This window comes from Ornithodoros turicata, chromosome 5 (genome assembly GCF_037126465.1).
Source record: "Ornithodoros turicata isolate Travis chromosome 5, ASM3712646v1, whole genome shotgun sequence".
Taxonomy (NCBI): domain Eukaryota; kingdom Metazoa; phylum Arthropoda; class Arachnida; order Ixodida; family Argasidae; genus Ornithodoros; species Ornithodoros turicata.
The window spans coordinates 68,019,204-68,042,056 of record NC_088205.1 but is presented as its reverse complement, the minus strand read 5'-3'; the positions used below and the strand labels follow the sequence as shown (position 1 = coordinate 68,042,056).

The window sequence follows — 22,853 nt, the reverse complement described above, 5'->3', positions numbered from 1 at the left end:
CAGCGTCACTGGATCGTGCGTCCTGGGCCGACTTCACAGGGAACTGTGCCGACATTTGTCTTAAAGCGTCTGAGGAAAACGCAGGGAAAACACCCAGACAGCACGGCCGGCGCCCGGATTCGAACCCGGGTCAGTGGAAGAGAAATACGAAGGTCCAGATTTTACCACTAACTGCCATCATATATAATGAGCTTCCAAATATTTTACAAGACTAAACAAACCAGGTTGGCGGGACTACTTTGCTTGGTCTGACGTAAAATCTCTAAAATTTGACTGACTGCATGCCCTACTTGCTGTACTACCCCAGCTCGCTATCCGCTTCTTTTCTTAGTGTTTCTATTTTTCTTTTTCTTTGGCTTCGCTCGTCGTCACCAACCAATGGAATGTGCAACTCATTTCATTGGGTCATCTCACAGATCTTTGTTGTGTCAAATGTTTCAATGCATGCCTGGCAATTCCGCTCACGCTACACCAAAAAACCTGACGTCATACGAAGATGACGTCATACACGCATGTTTTTGTACGATATAATACAAATAATTACTTACCGGACATAACGTAGCCGGTCCAGCGACAAACAGACAAGTTACCGTATTAAATCGCTAGCATGTATTCTAGTCATTTTAACTCACTTGCTCCTTTTAGCATTCTAGTCTACTTGACGAAAGAAAAAACAGGCAGTGACAATGTATGAGACATTGTTTATCGAAACCGTAAATATAATTGATCCACTTAAATTACGTATTATTGAACCACGGAGCACGGCGAGTTAAATCCCATGGCGGACTTTCCGTGACATCTGAAGGCAGTCTTGAATTCCTCCATCTGAGTCAAAGGGAAGTTGACCCGGTCTTCGGCTGGGAGCTGGAACCGGCTCTCGAACATGCGCTTGTGATAAATCGTGTCGCTCGCTTCGCAGTTGTCCAGGGCGTAGTAGACGAAGAACAATTGGTCCGCGCTCATCTCTGGTACATTGGACAACCGAAAGTCAGAGTTCCAGATGCGCCGGATGCTCAGCAGTTCCTGCATGGTTCATACATCTCATAAGTTTCTGTTCTGGTTGCATGTTCATGACTACGTTCGTGGACGCGCGCCATTCATAAGAAATGCGCCGTAGGTCTAACGGCGCGAATAAGCTGATAGACGCGCCCCCGAATCCAAGCACTTTACCTGAAAGGCCCAAAAGGCCTGCATCAGAGCCACTGTCTGTTCAAGAAGTGAAAACACCGCGGCCTCTAACTCCACCAAGTTTCTCATGTAGTCACTTTTCAGCAGCTCTGGTGCGTCTTGATACGCTTGCAGCAGACAACTGGTCATCCGCCGAAGCTCTACTTCGTATCTTTCACTGAAGAATACATCATCCTCATCCGACGTTCCGCGGTACACGTAATCGTTATAGAGCAAGGGCAGAAGCCCCTTGTAGATTCGCACTCCGAACCGTGCTATGTGCAGCGCAAACATCGATCCGTTCCAGGGTATGGAATCGTTCATGATAGATACTGGGATGGAGACCGTATTGTGTTGTGCATCGTAACTCGCTAACGTGTCGAAAATTGACGTCGAAACGTAGTAGTTAGGAGGTCGTCCGTGAACTATTTCATGCGTCTTGTCGGATCGAAGAGCCATGGACAACGCACGATGCAGGTTGATCGTACTGCTGGTGTCGTGACCTGTTATTCTGCTCTCTACGTATTGCATGTAGTCTTGGAATGTCGCGTTGTCCAGCACCCAAGGCGGATAGAAGTGCTGAAACTTGGCCTTTTGCAACTTGTGCCGAGCGAAATAGGTGTCGCTCGAATCGGTCATACGTAAATTAGGATTCTGCGCCCAGGATAATCTCTTGAGACCTTCGGTAAACTTTATCTCGATGTTGGACGCCCACATTCGGCGAAAGGTTGTGAAGCCGATGCGTTGGCTTCGAAGTGCAGCAATACGAAGGTACACTGCAGGGAATAGGCGTTCCACCACTTTAGAGCACGCAGAAACTGGATCCGTCGAAAGCTGTTGCGAACGTCCGTATGCCATAGTGTTGAGCGGCGACAGCTTTGACAAAGCTGGGAATAGGGACGCAAAGTAGAGCATGATGTGAAAGCCGAAGTAGTTCAAGACAGCTCTAGGGTCGAGTCCTTTCGCTGGTAGACTTTTGATCATCTCAAAGTACTTGGGCGATTTCACCAGTACCTCAGCGTCGTCCTCGTACTTAATGACGTTTCCAAACACGAACAATAAAGTCGTGTTGACGTCCGACCCCAGCTCACCGAGTGACATAATGCGATAATTTTCTGACCCTAAGTATCGAATTGAGGTATTGGCAACCAGAGAAGAAAGCAACGACATGACTTGCACAACGTCGTCCAATACGTCGTTGGTGTCAACGGTGCTTTGGAGGAGTGCGACGCTGTCTTGGATAGCTACGGTGATGACGTTGTAGACGATGGAAACAGTGATACGAGGCCCTCTTACAATTAATTCGGGTTCGTCTATGCTAACGATGTAACTCGTCTTTTTCTCTGGGTGAACATCTGCAGTAACTTTGATTAGAGGCTCGATGTCCAAATCCCTGCTGAGATGACCCGCCGCAACCCATATATCTTGCAGGCTGCCGGTAGCCGATCTCTCTATTGGCCACTGCCTTCCAGCGAAGTAGTCTGTGAATATCTTTTTCAAGTCATTTATGTCCGCGCTCACGTCGCTGGTGTCAACGCAACTCGTCAACAACCTTCTGGCCAGCGTAACATCTTGGTTGCTCGTGTCTTGTAGGTAATCTATGATAAACGACTCCAGAAATTCCGTTAACAGGGTGTCTGTTGAAACGACAGTGCCAACGTCAGGAATCCAGTCAGCAGTACGACCGTTACACACATAAGAATAGAAATTTGTGCAGGCGTCGCCAGAGTGCAGTGCAGATAGGTAACTAGCCTCTCTTTGACAGAATGGGATGTCGCAGAAGTACATAGATAAGGGGACGGTAAACTCATTGACGGCCGTTGTACTTTCATTCGACGGTGGTGGTGGGGTTCTACTAGGCGTCACGCTACTAGTTGTTTCTGTTGTGAAATGCCTTGTCCAATACATGTAGTCGTGCCTGACGCCTGAAGTTATCACTATGAACCCTATCCAGACAACGCTAATGACAGCCACAATAAACAGGACCACACTTTCGGGGTAGTAGGTGACACCGCTGTCTACGATTCCCCAAAACTTCTTGTCCTCTTTATAGGCTATAACCAGCGGCAGCACTGGCGGAGCAGCGTCTCTTTGCGGAAATACTTGACGAGGAGCTGGAGTATAAGCTGGTGATTCTTTCGACATAACACGCTCGGGTGTGTGAATGTAATCCGGTGGAGCGTGATCCCGTGCTTCCGATACGGGAGATTCGAATTCCCCTTCGTAAGCATAATCTTGTAAGGCGGCGGGATAAACGACTATGGGTTCCTGTTCAAGCTCCAGTTCCGGCTCTTCTTTTTCAGGCAATGTACTTGACACTTCTGCCGTTCCCTCAGGACCCTCTTCCAACACATGTTCTTCTACGTATTCTTGAGTTATCGCGTGTTCCTCAGATGGCAAGCGATCTTCATCGGGTGCTTCGATTTGTTCTTCCGGCAGTGCCCTCGCGGGTTCCTCGGCTGTTGGAGTCACTTCATCCATTCGGGCATGCTCGTCAGTAGCCGCGAAGAAATGATCTTTGCCATGCTCTTCTTTTGTAATCTCAACTTCTCTCTCTGCTTCTTCATGGGCAACCTCCTCCTGCTCCTCTAGCACTTTTTCGTCATGTTGAACAATATCTTCCTCGCTTCTCTCTGGTGTGGCTGTCGCTTCGTCCTTTGCTGGGAATATAGGAGTTGCCGCACCTTCTGCCATTTCTGGTGTTACGGGGCCTGCCGGTTGTTCGTCTACTCCGGGTGTCATAGCAGTTAAGAACTCTTCCTCTATTGCGGGTGTTATAGGAGTTGCCAGTCCTTGTGTTGCTGCTGTCAAAGGTGATGATGTTCCTTTAGGGATTCCTGGCCTTGGAGAAGCTACAGGACCTACCCTTCTCTCTGGGGTCACTGGGGATAGTGTTGCCTGCTCTTCTTTGCTTGCAGTGATCACAGTTTCCTGTTTTTCTTCGCTTTCATCTTCTTCATGTAACTCAATGCCTCCAATTCCCTTAGCCCTCGCGACCTTCGCAATGGCAGCTTCCTCCGGAGTTCCCGATGGACTTTCGCTCCGTTTGACATATTGTACCTCAGGCTTCACTATGGGTCGTTCAGGCTGAGGCTGGTCTTCACTGTGAGAGTCGTCCTCTTGTTCTTGCTTCGGAGCCACAGTGTCCAATCTAAAAAACGAGTCTTGTGAGTGCGACTTTTCGATCGTTTCGTCCTTTTCAACTTTCTGTTCAATTTTTGTTGCTAACAGTTGTTCGATGTCTGCTATCTCTTCGATGGCTTTCTCCTCCTGTCCCGCGTCTGATGTTGGGATAGGTATATCTTCATCTACGTCTGAAATAACAGGTTGGATTTGAACCTCGGGGTTGAAGCGAAGAATCGTCGTGTGGCGTTCGATAAAACCACCGCTCTCTTTCAATGGATCTAGGTCGACTTTGTCAGCCCTTTCACTTCTCTTGCTTGGGGGTAATGTCATATCTATTAAGCTGGGCTCTGATGCTACTTCTGTATCACTAGGCCTAGCACCGAGCTCAAGATCACTTGTTTTAGGTCTAATCTCGTTATCGCTCGTCTTAGATTCGGCTTCACATTCCTTCATATCGGTACTTATCTCTATTAGAATGTCACTTAGCCTGCGGCCAATCTCGCTCATTCTCGACACTTCATCTTTAGTGTCGTCGTAAACAGTGCTTTCAAGTGCATCGACACCAAGTCTAACAGTGCTTTCATTAGGTCTCACACCATCGTATCCTTTTATGGTGTCTTTATCTTGTGTCGCTTCAGAAGCTTTCCCTTCTGTTTGAACGCCCTCTTTCAAAGTCTTCATGGCCGTCTCGCTCGTCCCTGGCAACTTCAACGACTCGGAAATTGTCTCGCTGGGGCGACCACTTCCTTTCTTCCGCTTCCGTTCTGATTTCTTCTTTACCAAAGGGAGAGGGATTGCTTGCTCTGTAGCCACTGGCAGGGCCTCTCTCACTTCCGTGGATCTTGGCATTGCAATTTCCCCCACCAAATTAGCCTCCAAGGACCTAAACCACTCCAACGCATCGTGCGATGAAGTCTTTCCAGGCTCTAGCTCAGCCTCTGTCTTGAGTGGAATATCCTCAACCACACTGGAAGATTCAGACTCCTTCATCACAGCCTCTTTCACTTGTGAAATCACGGGTTTGCGTGAACGGTCTGCCTCTGTATGAGTTACATCCAAGGCTAAAGTTGCATGCTGAGTTTGTTCTGCCTTCCCTGGGTGCGCAGTTAGACCATCTCTTATATAAGAAGCGACCGCCATCACAGATTCTTTCAGCCGGCATATAACAGGCCGACTTTCCGTGGTCGAAGTATCAGTGCTAGCCTCCTCCTGCTTGGCTGAACATTGAGAGCACAGCGAACGAAACCACGAACAAGGTGTACCATAAGGAGACAGCTTGGTCTTGCACTTCGTGCAGAACGGGCTCTCGCATGTCCGTCTACGGAGAGGTGTTGACGTGTCTGTGTTCGTTCCTTGATCCCTCATGAAATACCTTATTTGTGACGGTAGATGCTGACGTGAAGTCTGCGTTGCTGTGAATCGAATTGCAAATGGAATCGACGCCTTACGTAGCGAATGCGGGACTTGAGTCTTAGGCCAATCACTTTTACGGGATACTTTAGATTGCTTCATTGATGTTTTCTCTTCGATGGTGCGTTCTGGCTTTGGAGCTACTAGCGGCAATTTGGGCTTCTTAAGAGCACTTTTTGTTACCTTTTTCTGTCCTGGTGTGTCGTTACTGGTAATGATAATTGGTGGCTTCAGTGATGAACTGTCTTTGTCAGATTCATCCTCATCTGATGTTGGCAAGAGATGTCCTTTCACGTAAACGCTCCCCCTTCTTTTCAGTCGCGGCTTCTGTGGGCGGGGCTCTGACGGTACATCCACGAAAGTTGGTTGTTTTTTAGCCGTCACCTTTTCTTTTTCAGATTTTTCAGACTCGTCGTCTTCTATTGGCAGGAGGTGGCCCTTAACGTACACGCTTCCTCTCCGTTTCATTTTGGGTTTTTTTGCTGACGACTCTGAAGGCACGTTGACGAACTTGGGCCGGTCTCGGAGCAAAGACTCTTCAGATGCTGTCTTTGTAGTTTCATCTTCTCCTTCTGCCAGCCGCATCTTTTCTAGGAAGGCCTTTGGTATGTTCACCGATGGCCCAGTCCTCCTAAGGGGTTTTTCTGACTGCACGTCTTTTCGCCGATCGAGCTCATCCAGTGGCCTCCGTTCTGACTTTTCAAATGGTTTGCGACCTGAGACGTCAGAGGGCCATCGCTCCGACCGTTCACGGTCATATGTGTCTGACGGTCTCAGACGGTATGTGTCGTCAGTTGGCGCTCGATAGTGTGCATCTGATGTCGTCCCATCCGTTATATGAGGTGACCTACGACCAGCCTTGTAAGAGGCCTCTCGACCCGAAGTGTCCAGTGACCTCTTGTCTTGTGTAACCGATGGCCTACGACCGTGCTTGCGATCGAACATATCTGCCTGTCTGCGACCGGAGCTATACATCTGGACCTCATCCAACGAATCCACCTGCCTATAACGGGGCGTTCCAGTTTGACTTCGATCTAGTATCTCTGTCTGCCGCTGATCCGAACTGTCAAGCCGTTTTCTATCGGATGCCTCCATATACCCTTTATTCGACGTACCTGCCGCTCCGCGAGGCGACATGTCAGTCTGCTTTCGATCCACCCTTTCTCTTACATGCCTTGGTGGGTACAGTGACGAGCTCTCCTCATTATTTTCCAATAAACTTGGTCCTTCGTAGGCCTCGTTGGTTACGTCTTTCAATAAACGGGCCGCCTCTACAGCGTCTCTCGCACGTTTCAGAGCGATATCAGTCCTTTCGGTAAGGTCTTCCGCTGCGGAAATCAGCGGTGAACGGGATCGTACTCTCGGCGCGGTTTGTTCAGTTCCAGAGTATTTACGTGAAGGTGGAGTGTAGTAGTCCATATCGTCACCGTAACGGTCGCCGTACTTCGACGGGTAATGAGAGGCCACCACTGGGTATGAACGTGCAAACACTGGACAGGTGCGTTTGTCAGGTCCGAACTGAGGTTCCGACGCTCCGGGTCCGTACTGTCGCCTATGCAGGTCTTGTTCCGGAAGTTCAGGAATTCCTGGACGACACGGTGGAAACAACGGAGCATTGGGCTTGTAGTTCCGAATTCTCGCATAGTATTCCTCGGGTTGAATGGGAATGCCATATCTGATAAACTGGTCTTCACGAATTGCAGGCGCACCCCAGTTTCCAGAGCATTCCTCCCCGCTCATCGGTACACGTATTTTGGTGCCATGTTCCACAGGCATAAATACACCTCCAGGCCATAGGTACTGGTCTGGAGACATGTAGGACGCCGCTGGTCGGGGAACGTACCCTTCAGGGGCCATGGGTACGTATTCTAGTCTGCCGAAGTCCATGCCAGGTCTCAAAAGCAATCTAGGTCGAAATGGATAGTATCCCTGGTAGGTTTGTCCCCAGTTGAGATTCTGCTTTACAACGTTCGTGAGTGCTGCAGGGTCGGCCAAACTCGCACCTTTGGCATGTTCCACTGTAGCAGGACTATCACATACGGAAGCTTTCTGGAGAGTGTCCGAAACGTTCTTTGGTTGCGGCTCTTCGAATTTCTTTTTTGGTTCTGCGGGATTTTTTCCAGATACTTTAGCGCCGATCGTTTGTGTAATCTCCTGATCCAATTTGGATATGTCCTCATCTTCCCCGTACACATCCAGATTGTTTCCCTTCGGCTCTGGTGGTAACTTCTTAATTTCACTTAGGATCTCCTTATATTTTGCAATAGCTCTACGGGCGTTCCGTTCGCAAGCTATTGCTTTCTTCTTATACTCATCCACATAGGCATCCCTCTTGGCCTTCTCTTGGTCTGTCCCAACCATAGCTTGCTTCAAGTTCTCGGCTTTCGCATTCATCTGTTTCATCGCAGCCGCCCATTTTTTTGCCTCTTTAGCGAATTCTACCGCTTTTTCAGTCAGCTTCTCTCTGCCGAGCTCTGCTGTGAACTCATCCCCACCCTCATCGGCACTTGCCTTTGAACCCGTGAAGGACGAGTGTGATTCTGTGTCCATATCAGCAGTCGTGCCCTTCTTTGCTTCTTTTTGCCTCATCCCCCTCGTACTCGACAGGACAGTATCCTCTCCGGTTACCTCGGTCTCAAAAGCAGAGGACAGGTCGTCTCCTACAGCAGAGCAAAGTCCTTCGACTTCTCCGTCAAGCGATCGTTCTTGTGCAGGTGCTACGGTTTTATCTTTGCCCGGTGCTGAGAGCTTCACTTGTTCCAGAGATTCTTCCGCACTACTTGGAGTCTTCGGCCGGTTCGCTTCGGGTGCTTTTCGCTGTTTCCGTTGCTTCTCTCGCTTAGAGCGCCGGTCTCTTCGTGTATCTCTTTTACCGCGCTTGCCGCGCTTACCCTGTCTTCGGCCGACGTTCCATCCAGGTGCGCTCCATTCTTGAGTTTCGTGGAAGCTGAGGTCTTCCTCTTCGGGCGGTGAAACGCCAGCTGTGTCGTTTGAATCCTCCATCGGAAATGTTCAGCTGTAATGAGTGCGCTCAACAGCCTCCTTCGTTCCTACGCCGTTTGAAGAACGCAGAATGGTCGCAGGTCTAGCTCGAACTATCTTCTTCTTCTGCCCCAAGGAGAATGGCCATTGGCCACAAGCAGGGTCACAAGGGAGATTGGAGCACATGTGGAACGTGCCCACATCTGTTAGGCCGACAACGGCGAGCCAGTCGAATATTTAGGGATATAATTTGTGTTATTCTGGTGCATTTTTTAACTCTTTTATCTCACATTTGCGAAACACAGACAGTTATGTATAACACGCTGCAGAATATCGGCTATACGAAGCTAGTTTGGTCATACGATCAGTTGCAAAGCTAGTGTGAGCATTGTTGATAGCGCATTTCAAACTGTGTTTTCCAGCTTTTGGAGCAGGAATACGAAGATATATCGGAAACGTAACGAGATATCGTCATAGTCACTGCAAACGTACAGCCGACTTCGCTTTAGGCTGGTTTCCAGTGTTGTACGTAGCGCCGTTACTAGTAGCGGCGCTACCGTATCCGTTACTTTTTTCGGTAGCGGAGTAGAGATCGCGCTACTTTTTTAAACTGGTAACGAAAGAAGTACTTCCGTTACAAATTTGCGGTAGCGCAATCTTTGAGCGCTACCGCTACCGCTACTTTCCGAGCTGGGGTTCGCGACAACTCAACTTCGACCTATCATCAATCCTCCACTGCCTGCCTTCGAACAAGCTGCCCGATATCACAACTCATTCTGCGAAGACCGGGCAAATAGCCGAAAGGAGGGCACAGAGGCCGTTATCTTACAAAGAGGCTGTGTCCTCCAGGTGTTCCCTATTTGGGATTAACCTTCTTGAAGATTTGGTGTATTGTTGGAGTTGTCTGCAAACTGACGTCACTCCTACTGCATTCTGGTGCCGTCTTCGCTAGCTATGAGTCATGACATTCCACAGGACATTGCACCACGTACGCTTAGGTGCTTGACCGTTGCCATTTCTTGTCCGCTGCAATGGAGGGACCATGGCCTGCTACAGCAAGCATCTTTGACTATAAGGATGAGAAAGAAAACAGTAGCGTGGTGTTCAGATGTCTACTATGCGCCTAGGTGGGAAAGCTTTATCTGTGCGTCAAGGAAGTCAACGTCCAATTTGAAAAAGCACACCATGGTATGTTTACTAACTTCTCGTTCCGGGCAATCTGAGTTCTTTTTGTAACAAAGCTGTTGAGCCTTTTATCGGTAGACTTGCTTTGTGCTTTATTTACTTTAGAGGAAGAGAAAAAGATATGCAGGATATCGAGTAGGCTTTAGTAAATCTGTAAAAAACGGTTTTCCATATTTTAGCCTTCAGGCGACCTACGTGTAACCTCCATTGGACGTCGATTTATTATTTTGGGATATTATTTTATTTTATTATTATTTATTATTTTGAGCTATTCTTTTATTTTATTATTTATTATTTTAAGACGTTTGAAGTACGTCATCAACGATACTGTTTGTTTCTTTCCTAAAAAGTAGCGCATGAAGTATCGCGTTACTTTTTACGGGTAACGGTAGCGGTATTCCGCTACTCTTAGGTACGTGTAACGATATCGGGATTTCGTTACTTTTTGCTCAGGTAGCGCGTATCGGTATTGCGCTAACTTTTTCGGGTAGCGGGTACAACACTGCTGGTTTCACACAACGTTTTTGTCGCCCATTTGCTTCAAAAATAGATCCTAAGGGCAACCGAGCCCCGTAGGTTCCAAAATGGGTCCGTTTTGGCTCCGTGAAAAGCACGGTCGACGAAAAGGTTCGCGTGAAAGAGGCCTTTGTGCTGCCGGTACGTGAAGCATTTGCTGGCAAGATAGAATTGCCTTAGCTTACACAAGTTGCCGAATGCGACCAAGTTCCTTTATCACATTAAGTACGTTACACTGTATAGTCGTGTCCAACTTAAGAAGGAAAAGAAATCTAGTCCGTCAGCTCTCAAAATATTACTGCGCCGCAGATGGGATGGCTGTCGCGCTTTGCACGGGCCGACCATTCCGGGCTCTACCACGCACTGGCCCGCGCTTTCCTGTGTTTATGCGACCCGACCCGTTGACTCGATTGGATTTACCCTCGCTTTCCCTCTCTCAAATGCACTACCAAAGGTAATTTTTCGGGGGATTTAGCCCCCCCCCCCCCTCCGGCTACCCCAGTGCATCATGCTCACTCTGCTTCCGTACTGACACCTTCCGACACTACTCCGACACGCTGCGGCAGAAAGTGCGCTCCCCTACTGATAGTGCACGGTAGCGCTGCACTATTTCTCCTGGCAGAGCGCAGGGAGTCAGCCCAGGGCGCATACTAATCCCCCTGTCCCCCACTCCTTCCCGCTGTCCTCTCTCCATCTGTCCACATCTGTACGCCGCTCATAGCCACAGTTGCTTCGCGGCGCTAGCACGCAATCAAAAAAAGAAAGAGCGCGGGGGTGGCACTCAATGTATTGCTCTGTTGACGACAGCGTGCAGGGCGAACGCAATGCATCCTGGACAGGTCCTGGTCGCACGTCACAGCAAACGTCACGGCACACGTGAGCGAACTTTGAAGCCTACCAAGTCAACCTCGCGTGTTTGTTGTTCTTATTATTTTTTTCTGCGCATGCCGGTTTTCCCCTTATTCTATTGCAAAATACATACATTAGTATAATGGTAATAGCAGGGGAAAAAAGATTTGAAAACCGTGTTCCCGAGTAACGCACATACAGCGTGTCCCAGCTAACTGCGAACAGATTTTCAAAAATATATATACAGTATATCACTCTTTTCGAGATGAAATCAATTGCAATATATCATATGCTGAAGGGCACTCCTTAGGAAGACACTAACAAATCCTAGGGCAATGTCCTCATTAATTTTCAATAATCATCTGGCTAATTATAAAAGCTACAAGGTCGCCCCAATGAGAACATCTGGTCCCTTCGGTCACCTGATACCGTTGCCGTTTTCAGAACAAAAATCTGTCCTATAGATCGCCTGCAATTTTTTTTTGTGTGTGTTAGCGCCGCGAAGCAACTGTGGCTATGAGTGGCGTACAGACGTGTACAGATGGAGAGAGGACAGCAGGAAGGAGTGGGGGACAGGGGGTTAGTATGCGTCCTGACCGACTTCAGGGGGAACTGTGCCGACATTCGTCTGGAATGTCTTCGGAAAACCCAGGGAAAGCCTCAGACAGCACAGCCGGTGACAGGGTTCGAACCCGTGTCACCTCTCAGTCTCGGCGCGCAAAAAATTGGTGAATGAACACCGTTCTTTTGTGTGTGTGTGTGTGTGTGTGTGTTTTTTTCAATGCGCATCTTCGGAGACGAACCTTTCCTTCACCCGCAATGTGAGAGGGTGAAAAGAGCCCACTATCATATCTTGCGTCCTGGAGAAAGATTAAGAGTAAAGAGAAAATGCAGCCCAAGATGGGGGGGGGGCAGTTCGGATAGCGTTATCCGATACATTTCTGTTTGTTTTATTTGCACGAGCTCATCTTCGACGCACATGAGGCGGTACTGTCCCAAGCAGCACAATGTACTGAAAGTCGAGTGCAATAGGGGTGGACGGTATGTGTCTTATCAGTGTTACGTGGCTTCAAGAGTCTGTTCAAGGTGTTCCACCTACCCGTCCACCCCTATTGCACTCGACTTTCAGTACATTGTGCTGCTTGGGGTGCTCCTTCACCCTCTCACATTGGGGGTGTCGGGGAACGCGTCTCTGAAGATGCGCAATGAACAAAATAAGGGAAACAATGGTGTTCGTCCACGAATTTTTTGCGGACGATCTACCGAACGGATTTCTTTGTTCTAAAATCTGCAACGGCATCAGGTGGCCAAAGGGACCAGATGTTCTCATTGGGTGCGTTGAGTCGCAACTCTTGCGCCCCAAAGGGAGTGAATCTGTCTAATTAGACTGCAAATTCTCGCCTGCATGGCGAGGATCCACGCTTCTGCTCTCACCTATTTCCGCTTCGGAGTTTTGACAGACATTGCAGGTACGTGAATTTTGAAAGCGTAACATTGAATAAGTTAACTTTGCGAAACGCTGAGTCGTTGCGTTGCTACACCACCGCTAGCGCAGGTGGGCAGCGATATGGTTTCCCGACGTGGATCGACTACTTGTACTTGTGGCGCAGCCCAAAAGACAAGCACGAAGACAACAATACATGACAACTGCACACTCAAAACTGAACAACTTTAATGGGTATTTACCAACTATCCCGCCTTTATCCGTTAGTGGATCGATCAACCGATAGATGAATTGATTTTTGATAGATTCTTTTGAGCGTTGTTCGTCGTTGCAAATTCGTGCAAATCAAATGAAGCATCCATGCACCAAAACTGCACCCATTGGGGCGACCTTGTAGCTGTTATAATTAAAAAGTTAATTATTGAAAGTTAATTAGGACATTGTCTTGTGAGTTTGCTGATGCCTAAGGAGTGCCCTTCAGCATATCCTATATTGCAATTGATTTCACCTCGAAAGAAGTGATATCTATTTCTCTTTTTCTTTTTTAACTGGGGTTCGCAGTTAGCTGGGACACATCGTATATCCACTACTTTGATTAGTTTTCCATTTTTCTTGTCCCCAAGTTGTCCTTCTCCGTCCCGACCGTCCCTTCATGTCGTTAGCATTTGGCGTTGATGATTTCTCCTTGGTTTGTTCTCTTCCACGTTCACTTTGGTCCAGCAACTCAATGTCGGAAGTGTCACAACCCAATGGGAAAAACAAGATAGGTGTGAAATCGGGCCAATGCATCAGATGTGAAACGTTGTCGGCCCAACCTCCTCAAAAGTGCTTGGGTCGAGAATGGATTTTGACACTGACCTCACCCTAGCCAACTTACTGTTACCAACATTGGGCCATCACACTAATGCCGACCTAAACGAGATAGGGCCACACTGCAGCCGATCTAGACACAACCGAAGGGGAAAGTAGGGCTGCTGTGGGCTGCCCAAGCAACAATCAAAGGTTAGGCCAAGCTTGGCAATAGTTAGGTTGGCTTACCTGGCCAAGCTTGTTTCTTGATACGGATCTGCACCCTGGTCAATGACTTGCCAAGCATGGCCAGCCTACATTGTGCCAAGATACAGACCAAAGCCTTCCTGCGGTGTCGCTCATATTCATACTCAATTATCTCCCGGCGTAAGATAACGATGCATCATTCTTTGTATTGTTGCTCGTATTTTCCCACAACGGGCAATGTGCACGGCGTTTCAAAGTGCAAAAGAAAAAAAAGAGAATTAAGACAGCGAGGGAGAATCATAAAAGCTCGCAAGAAGCACGAGTCCTCTAGGACCAAACAGTTCATAAGGAAAAGCAATAGACCTCTCCCTGTTTGTAAACAAATGACGTCATATATGTGTTCGACAGCGCCACCAATTTGGTAGACTTGAGCTACGCTCGGAGCTACGGGCGAACAAGGTTGCGCCCGAAAGTACGGTCTTGAGGGGATTACGACGGTCCCTGAAGGGGACGCGACCTTCGGTCCTACTTTTCTTTAGGAATACTTTTCTTTCGTTCCTCGAGTAGATCTATTGCGTTTCTTTCCTGAGGAAGAAGAAACTATACATATGCTACTCCAAATGTCGTGCTGTAGACTTGGTGTCAAATCCTACCACCGGATGCTGTCTCAGGGTTTCCTGGGTTTTCCGGGAATCTTTCCAGACGAACGTCGGCACAGTTACACCTGAACTCGGTCCAGGACGCACACAAACTTCCTTTCTCCCTACCTTCCCACTTGTCCTCTCTACATCTGTCCATGTCGTAAGACGGCCACAGTTGCTTCGCGGCACTAACGCGCAATTAAAAGGAAACGACAGCGAACGTTCGCACATTATACCTGTAAGTCTGCACTATTTTCACAGCACGAGCGAGCCGACCGTAGTAAGATTGAAAGTGGTTTCATCAGCGTCATGGCGTCATCATGACGAAAAGCCAAAAGCTACATGGGAAAAAAGCAGAGCTGTAGCAAAGTGAGGTAGCAGAAAAGGCATCGGCATCAGTGGTGTTATGGTTTCGAATTCACCGTTCCGTTCGAAAGTAGCTAGTTGAGCATAGTATGGTAGTATGCTACGGCTCCTGTGTTCCAATGCCATGACCACAGGCACATAGTCGTGGCGTAACAGCTGCTCACGTTTTGTTTGCGTAAACCGCACTGATCACGTTGACGTGACGTTGATGCTTCTACGTGTCGTGAGATATGTCGACGTTTCGTGCATTGTTTTCTCTTGTGCTGCTAGTCAGAACATGCTGTGTTTTGTGTCTTGACAATGGACTTGCGTTGACACCACCGATGGGCTGGATGTCATGGGAACGCTTTCGATGCAGTGTCGATTGTGACCATGACCCCGAAAACTGCATAAGGTATCTGCAAAGGCACAGTATACGGAGCCTAACTTATACGTAGAGCGGGGTTGATAGCTTGGAAGAACACCGATTCAAAGTATAAGTCAGTTGCCCGTAGGAGGTACAGTATGGGGATAAAGGAAAGACAGGGCACAAAGACAACGTGGAGACTGAGATGACAGTGCAACGCTATGGTTGGTGTTATTGGTCAATGTATTTCTGAGCTTCAAAGATGATATCGTTCTATATAGTCATCCTCGACATTATTTATTAATTATCTTGCGCATACTACATACAACAATATATTCTCTTTTCTTCATTATATTCCCTCTTCTTCATCTCTTCATTCCATCTTTTCTTTGATGAACTTGCTTCAAACTGCTTTTCTTGTGATCTCGCTTTCGTGTCACGAGATCAAACGACCATCATGAAAAGCTATGTGTCTTAATGCAACACACCATGTATTCCCTTTGTAAAATGGTGTCGCGGACTTCCCTCCTTCTGTGTGCATTTCACTAACACTTGGCTTCCGAACCAGTGAGAAACTTTTCATGCAAGTGGCAGACCACCTGGCAGAAGATGGATTTAGAGACGCTGGGTACAAGTATCTCATTATTGATGACTGTTGGTCATCCCGAGAAAGGTCACCCGACGGTAAACTACAACCAGACCCAGCACGATTTCCCAGAGGAATGAAGTTCCTGGCCGACTACGTAAGCATAAAGATACTCATGTAATGCATTCAGAGTACATATCAGTGACAATGACATGAAAACTGTTATAGGAATGTCGTTTCCTCAAACATGATTGCAGATTTGGAGGACCAGGTAACCTTAGCATGATGTACTGTCCAAAACTATTTGAAATGCCAAATCACTAGATTTCATTTCAAAAGAGCTGTACATTTGGCTTGCCCGCATGGTTGTATGCATCATATGCATGAGCATCCCTATTGGAATACTTAGAGGACTGCTAGTGGCATTCAAGGTGCTTGTGGAACGACCTTATTTCAACATGTCTACTACTTTTTCTTCCGTATTTTTACAGATCCACAGCAAGGGCCTAAAATTTGGCATGTACACAAACTATGGCCACTCTACATGCATGGGGTTTCCAGGAACTGTTAATTCCACTCTGGAGATCGATGCAAATACGTTTGCATCTTGGGAAATCGACTATCTTAAAGTTGACGGATGCCATACGTACTGGTACGAGCAGAAATATGGTGTGTAAATGCTTATAGTTAGCTTATTGCTGTTATGTAGCATGACACGGTAACATTCAGATTGATTTTTTTTTTTCATCCCTTATTTTATTCCCTTTGCTTGTACTTGTACTTGCTTTGCTTCACTTTGCTTTGTACTTGATTTTCTTTGTTTTCATTCCTTATTTTGTTTCTCTTTGCTCTTCCTGATTTTCCTGAGTGCTTTGGACGTTGAAAACTTCTCTGAGTTTGTAACCGCAAAGGATTGGTGTAGTTGGCATCTTCTAATGCCACAGTAACAGCAGGCAGAAGATGGGGTAGAATAACAGGCACCACAAGCCTGTGGTGTACGCAGTGTATATTTATTCATTCTTTTGATTTATATGGCATTACTGTTGTTTGCTGCAAAGCATTTGACTTAAGCACTTTGAAATTCGTTCTGCTATTATAGAAGTATAGGGAAAACGAAAAAATGATAATTTTAAATCCCGGTTATCTTTCAAGTATCCTACAATCTCACTAAGTAATCCCTGCCAGATGTTTTAAGTGACTGTTAATTTGGGATCAGTGTACATTCAAACCGCCTTCAGATAAACGAGATACACTGCAATCAGGAAAAAAAAAAGAATGTACATCCCAATACACAGTGTTTTTTTTCCTTAGATTTTTTAATAAAAATGCTGTGAAAGCAGCATAGATGTCGTTCTTGCAGTTGAGTTATACGGCTAGATGGATGATGTGCGCCTGGCTCACTTGCATTCGCTGATCGATATTTTGATGCATACGCTCGTTTAAGATTTTTTAAAAAATAAAAATGCTTTCAACGAGGATTGTCTCCCATTCTGCTATCTCACTTTTGTCTGAAAGCCCCTAAGTAAAGAGTTAATCAATGTAATTTAGGTGATTTGTCATCTGTTAGTTACATGCTGTCTTCGAGGAGGGTGTCATGTGCCTCACAGTATAACTCAAGTGTAAAAACGTCATGTATACTGCTCTCTTAGCTTTTTTTATTAAACAGTGTGCAAAGAATAAAAAAATAAGAGACACTTTTGTATACCCCAGTATGTGTGTCCTTATGTGCTGTCTGTACAGGCTATCCAAAGTTTGGCGAATACCTTAGAAGAACTGGCCGACCAATAGTGTACTCGTGCAGCTGGCCATATTATGACTTGACCATAAGCAAAACTGAAGTAAGTGAAATAAAGTAATTGGTTACTGGAACACTGTTGGCAGTTTACAGCAGTAAGGCTTACTTACTTACTTACAGAAGATAACATACTGCCTGTTCTTTTCAGCCAAACTACGCAAGTATAAAGCAACACTGCAATTTATGGAGAAACTACCATGACACCCGTGACAGCTGGAGTATGATCAACAGTATCATGGCCTATTTTGGAGATCACCAGGAGCTCCTTTGTCCTCATGCGGGGCCAGGTCATTGGAATGATCCTGACATGGTGAGTAATCAAATATATAATGCTCCTGTCGTACACTTATGGCCTTAAAGTGCCACTACGGACTAAATCTTGTGTCCTCCAAAGTTATGTTACTGAAACCTTCTTGTCTCACTTTACATGCCTGCAAAATATTTTGGCTCTACGTGACTTGAAAGCTAGAGAAAATTAATTTTCACTTTTGAGAACTGCGACGTCATGTTATGCTCCGACGGAGCGTCCGGCTCTCATCTGCTGGGGGGCTCGCTTTTTTGCACTCCGTCAGCGGAGCCCGACGTGACATACCATCCGACAGCTCCGCCCTTGGAGAAAACACAAAGGAGAGAGAAGACATCTCTCCCATATTCCCCTCTCTCAATCAGCCTCACGTGACTTCTCCACCACGTGACCCTCCCCGGACGCCGGCATTTCGTCGCAAAGGCGTGTGGCTGACAAGTCTGACGAGAAGTCAATGACCGTATGCACTTAAGGCTGTAACCGTTAAGGCTGTAAGTGCACCCCGTCTGACAGGAGTGTAAGATCATTTGCATGAACCATAGATCGAGAAGTTGCCCGTCAAAAAGAACTCGTTACGAGTTAAGTTACTGCATGAAAAATGTAACTTAGTTAATAATGAAGTTCTTCAGCCTGAAATGTAACTCGCAGTTACTGAGTTACTTAAAAAAAAAAAAGAAAAGTTACTTCCAAGTTACTTCGGACACAAAGTAGCTCTACACAGGTGCAGCGTCCGTGAACAGTTGAGTTAGACCTTTAGTTGCCTGCGGAGGAGTGCAACACGCTTAGATTGTTTTCGTTTGTGTCCAACAATTCGAACACTTTGCATCTTACTCCCTGTGAGGGCACAATGGTTCAGCTCCATTTCAATGGCAGCGGTTCTTACTTCATAGAATAGCGGTTCAGCGGTTCTTCATTCTAATAGAATACTGTCATTGATTGAATGTCACGTTTTATGGCATAAAATGCCATGAAAGAACCGAAAAGAAAGCAAGAAAATATGTGGACGTGAGTGAAAAGCCAATTAAAAGTAACTTGGAACTTAGCTTAAGTTACTTGGGCAAGGTTACCTGAAAAAGAAACGAGTTCTTCTGAAAGTTACCACAGCGCAAAAGTACTGAGTTAGGTTACAAGTTACCAAAAAAGGAACTTAGTTACAGTAACGAGTTACCTCAAACTCTGGCGTGAACATTGTATTTCCTGATGCAGCTGAAATACATAGAATATGGCAATGCTGTAGCTTGGTCATGTGGGGGAGGAGCACAGCATATCTTCTCCCATATTTCAAGTGAGCTGCGAAGCTTAGATTGGAAGCTTTTTTTATGGAATCCTCTGCTGGGTTTCTGCCGTCATGCTTCTCAGTACCTCGTCATTGCTAGAAGCAAATATACAGGCAATTTGCCAGTTCACTGTGCTGCCTCTTGGCCTGTGGAGTAGTACTAGAACCCTATAGTTCTCCATTGATAACGTCTTCCGCTAGGCTCACTCCATAGTTTCTCCACTCATGTACTGCCCTCCTTCTCCATGCAGCCGTGCTGTGAAACTGCAGTACTTTCATTTAGCTTGTGGAAGAAGAGAATAAGCTGGTATAATAACTTATCTACTGCGTCAATAATGTTGCAGCTGATGATCGGCAACTTCAAGCTGACAGACGATGAATCGCGTGCACACATGGCAATATGGGCAATTTTGGCTGCTCCACTCATCATGTCAAATGACCCCAGGAGGATACGTCTCAGAGCAAAAAATATCCTCTTGGACAGGGATGTTATTGAAGTGGATCAGGATCGTTTGGGGATTCAAGGGAAGAGGATTTACATGGTAAGTCTTGTCCTGGTATGTTGTGATACACAGGGTTTTGTTAAAGGGACACTAAAATGCAAAAACGAGTTCAATTCAAATTACGTTACACGCTATGTTAATTTCGTACTTGTTATCATAATTAAAAACTTTGATTCTAACTAATTTTGAACTAATTTTGTTTTAATTGCACCAATTGAAACACAGACTTTCGTTTGAGAGCAAGTTGTTTTTGCATTTTAGTGGCCCTTTAAGGGAAGGGCTTCAGGACGAGAGCCACAAATATTTCTAACAGAGACTCCTCATTGTCTGGGCACTGCTGTGCTTTGTTGGGTTATTGCGTATCAATTGTCCTGGATGTGACTGACATACTATTTACGAGCTTTTTTTAACAGTGCAGTCTTACCTTTCTTTTGCTTTTCACTTCACACACGCTATTGTACACTCTGTATACAGTGTGTGTACCTTGTAAGTTCCTGCATTACCCTTGCTATGACCAGCTTTGTCTTTAGCCATAGATAATGACCAACTGTACCAAGTCATACAGTAAAAATACTCAAATGTCCAAGTTCCGTGGACGCACCCACGCTACACAGAAACAAAAGGAACAAAGTCTTCTCAGTAGGCCTAGTTGCAGAAGTGTGCCCAAACAGCCTGAATTCTTGTTAGGCCCTGAATTTGCACTTGGCCTGTGCCCTTCTTTTGCCTTGTGGTATTGATAATGCAGAATATAGGTAGCATGGAACAAAACCTTGCTCCAGCTACAAATTCTTGTTTATGGGAGCATGGTTTGATGTATACACCTCACCGATACTGGTACTCAACCGTTCAATAGCTCACTTGAACACTAGCCTGATCCCAGAGCTCATGCAGCAGTGCACTGGCATCAGGTTAGTTCATGAGCTGTTGACGTCCATGTCACATTCCACCTCGTACCTTCCAGAGACCTTCCAGAGACCACCTTCATTGTGGTGGTTTCGGTCTGGCAGGGTTCAGCAGCATGGCATGTGGAATTGGCAGTTGCTTGGTGGTGGTTACACTGTCAGGGCTATGTTGATATTCTACTCATTGCATCCTGTGGAGGGGCGGGCCAGAATAATGACATTTCACTGCGGCCCAATCAACTCAAATTGATAGAGCAGCAGCAGCAGCGCTGGGTATCGGGGCATCCAATTCTGATATACGTAGTCACCTATAGCCCAAAGTCCACTTGAGAGTTCACAAATCCTGTGCTGCACTGCTTAGGAATGGGATATGCACTAAGTCTGCACCTGTACTGTAGCTGACTGTTTTTCTGTTTTTGTGACTCAGCTTGAAATCATGTGCTTCCACTCTCAGTTCATTGCTCTTTGTCCTTGACAAGATTTATGTCGGGAGACATTTCGTGTTGCAATGCACCAGGGCATGACCACTTGTTGTTCCTGCTTTTTCATTGCACAAGTTTTATTCCCTGTATTATATTATCTGATAAAGCCAGAAAGAGTTGAGAGAGAAAGAGAATGTGTACCGTGCTGTAGCCTCCTCACACCCGGTTCCCAAGTTCGCCAGCATCAGGAACCTAGAGCCACCTGGAGTGTCTGGGTCCTCTGAATTGGCTGCGTGCGCTCCTGCATTTCTCATGATGACCACAGAGATGTTGGTGTTATCTTAACATATCAGTGATGTTTGGTCCAGTTGTCTGCGTTCTGTGGCCTAACCCAGGCTGGACAGACATTCAAGGGACAAAGTTGGTCTCACGTGCCTAGCTGCAAACATGCATCATAGCTAGAGCCTGAAGTTTTCGGGTTTAACCCGATTCTCCCCCGAATTGAAGGTCTCCTCTTTAGGGTGAACCCGAATTTTTACCCGGCAAATTGCCCTCACTGAGACGTCCGTAGGAATGCACACTAACTTGTTTGACAGCAAACGCAGTTACATCACCGTTTGTACCAAACCGGTACTGTTCGTTTGAGTAACTGAGCCCGATTTCTTCCAGACTATAGCATACTGGAAGCTTTTTCAACCGAATTCGCATGAATTTAGAGCACATGTTGATTTACCCGATTTTTACCCCCTGAATTTAGTAAAAATTTCCCAAAAACTTCAGGCTCTAATCATAGCAGCCCACAGTTATCTGAGCCTACATACATCCTTCGGCCCTTCTTCCTCCTCTTTATCTAGTATTATCAGTGATGCGGGGCAGCTAGCGCAACTGAACTAATAGTACAGTGAGAGAGCATGGTCATAACTACGAAAGCTCATCCATGCATAGCATCCTCCTACGGATGTCAAAAATAATTTTACAAATAAGTATCTTCCACCCGCAGGGCCACGGCATTTCCATCTGGACGCGACCCATTGAACCAGTGCATGGCGTTCAGTACTCCTATGCAGTTGCCATTGTGAACCATGGATCAAAACGTGCCTATTTTAATGTACTTCTAAAGGACATCGGCTTAAACCACACGAGTGGGTACCATCTAAAAAATCTGTTCACAAAAAATAACTTGGGACTGCACTTACCAGATGACAAAGTCACTGAAGTCCTTCCTGCATCAGCTGTTCATTTTGTAAAAGCAACCATTGTTCAGAAAGACTCTTGAAAGAATATTGAGTGCCATTAAGTGACCAAGTGCCTTTAAGTGATTAAGCGATAAATATTTGTTACCTTTATCTGGGTATCTATTTATCTTTTACCGCAATCAATACTGATGTGCTTCTTGTTGCCACGCGCAAACTCCTTGTTGGACCTGTTCCATAGCAAAAAATATCATTTGGGGATTCCAGTCACAGGTGTGTGTTTGTCTGTGTGTGGCAGCCTAAAGAAAATTTGTGCAAGGATCCGAAATGTTTTGTGCTGAAGCTTGTTCCAGGATGTGCCATTATGAGTCCCAGTACACCTACTAGTATATTACCATGACTCTGCAATCATTTCGTCCTGTGAATGATTGCAGTGTTAGAGCTTGTGACTGTAAATGCATTGTGTAAAGTACTGCTCAAAGGGAATGAAACGATTCATAACAGAAACAGTTCGAGTGGGAGGGTGTCATCTTAAATGACGTGTCAATGGGACGTGACGTGTTGGGAGCAACATATGCAGGCTTATCTCTAGCCTACTGGGATGTCCAGGTACTTCCTAGCGCACGGTTCTGAACATATTATATTGCAGTAGTAATGCCAGACCTAGAAGGGGCTCTGGGTTGGGGGGAGTCCTCGTACAACCTATGACTATGCTATAGATGGGGGGGGTTGAGAAAGTTCCTTGTGTCATGGCACATTCATGCTGAAGATAACGTGTGTAATAGTCATAGGGGGTCTCTCCCTGTGTGTTACAAGGGAAGAACAAAGATATTAAAAACGGACC

General features: G+C 46.3%; 2 protein-coding genes across 3 annotated transcripts; one reads left to right on the top strand and one right to left on the bottom strand.

Moving 5' to 3' along the window:
* Positions 1-681: 681 nt before the first annotated feature.
* Positions 682-8,841, bottom strand: LOC135394634 (uncharacterized). The gene is made up of 2 exons (XM_064625464.1): positions 1,171-8,841; positions 682-1,023 (listed from the first exon to the last, which is right to left on the bottom strand). Exons 1-2 carry the CDS (start codon positions 8,704-8,706, stop codon positions 745-747), a joined length of 7,815 nt encoding a protein of 2,604 aa, XP_064481534.1. The 5' UTR covers positions 8,707-8,841; the 3' UTR covers positions 682-744.
* A 5,856-nt stretch (positions 8,842-14,697) lies between these two features.
* On the top strand, positions 14,698-22,162 carry LOC135394637 (alpha-N-acetylgalactosaminidase-like). 2 transcript variants are annotated; one of them, XM_064625476.1, is made up of 7 exons: positions 14,698-15,076; positions 15,597-15,771; positions 16,106-16,283; positions 17,355-17,452; positions 17,558-17,719; positions 19,334-19,531; positions 21,817-22,162. In XM_064625476.1, the coding sequence occupies exons 1-7, from the start codon at positions 14,913-14,915 to the stop codon at positions 22,090-22,092; spliced, it is 1,251 nt and encodes a 416-aa protein (XP_064481546.1). In that variant the 5' UTR covers positions 14,698-14,912; the 3' UTR covers positions 22,093-22,162. The 2 variants fall into 2 exon arrangements, with proteins under 2 accessions (XP_064481546.1, XP_064481547.1); XM_064625477.1 differs by lacking the exon at positions 14,698-15,076 and adding an exon at positions 15,084-15,252.
* Positions 22,163-22,853: the final 691 nt, after the last annotated feature.

Bases quoted from the DNA above. Each gene is read 5' to 3' on its own strand.
- LOC135394637 (XM_064625476.1), top strand. From the start codon at position 14,913: ATGTCGACGTTTCGTGCATTGTTTTCTCTTGTGCTGCTAGTCAGAACA. The intron at 15,077-15,596 runs GTATCTGCAAAG...CTTCCGAACCAG, and splicing joins GACCCCGAAAACTGCATAAG to TGAGAAACTTTTCATGCAAG. The intron at 17,720-19,333 runs GTGAGTAATCAA...ATAATGTTGCAG, and splicing joins ATTGGAATGATCCTGACATG to CTGATGATCGGCAACTTCAA.
- LOC135394634 (XM_064625464.1), bottom strand. From the start codon at position 8,706: ATGGAGGATTCAAACGACACAGCTGGCGTTTCACCGCCCGAAGAGGAA. The intron at 1,024-1,170 runs GTAAAGTGCTTG...TGAACCATGCAG, and splicing joins AGGCCTTTTGGGCCTTTCAG to GAACTGCTGAGCATCCGGCG.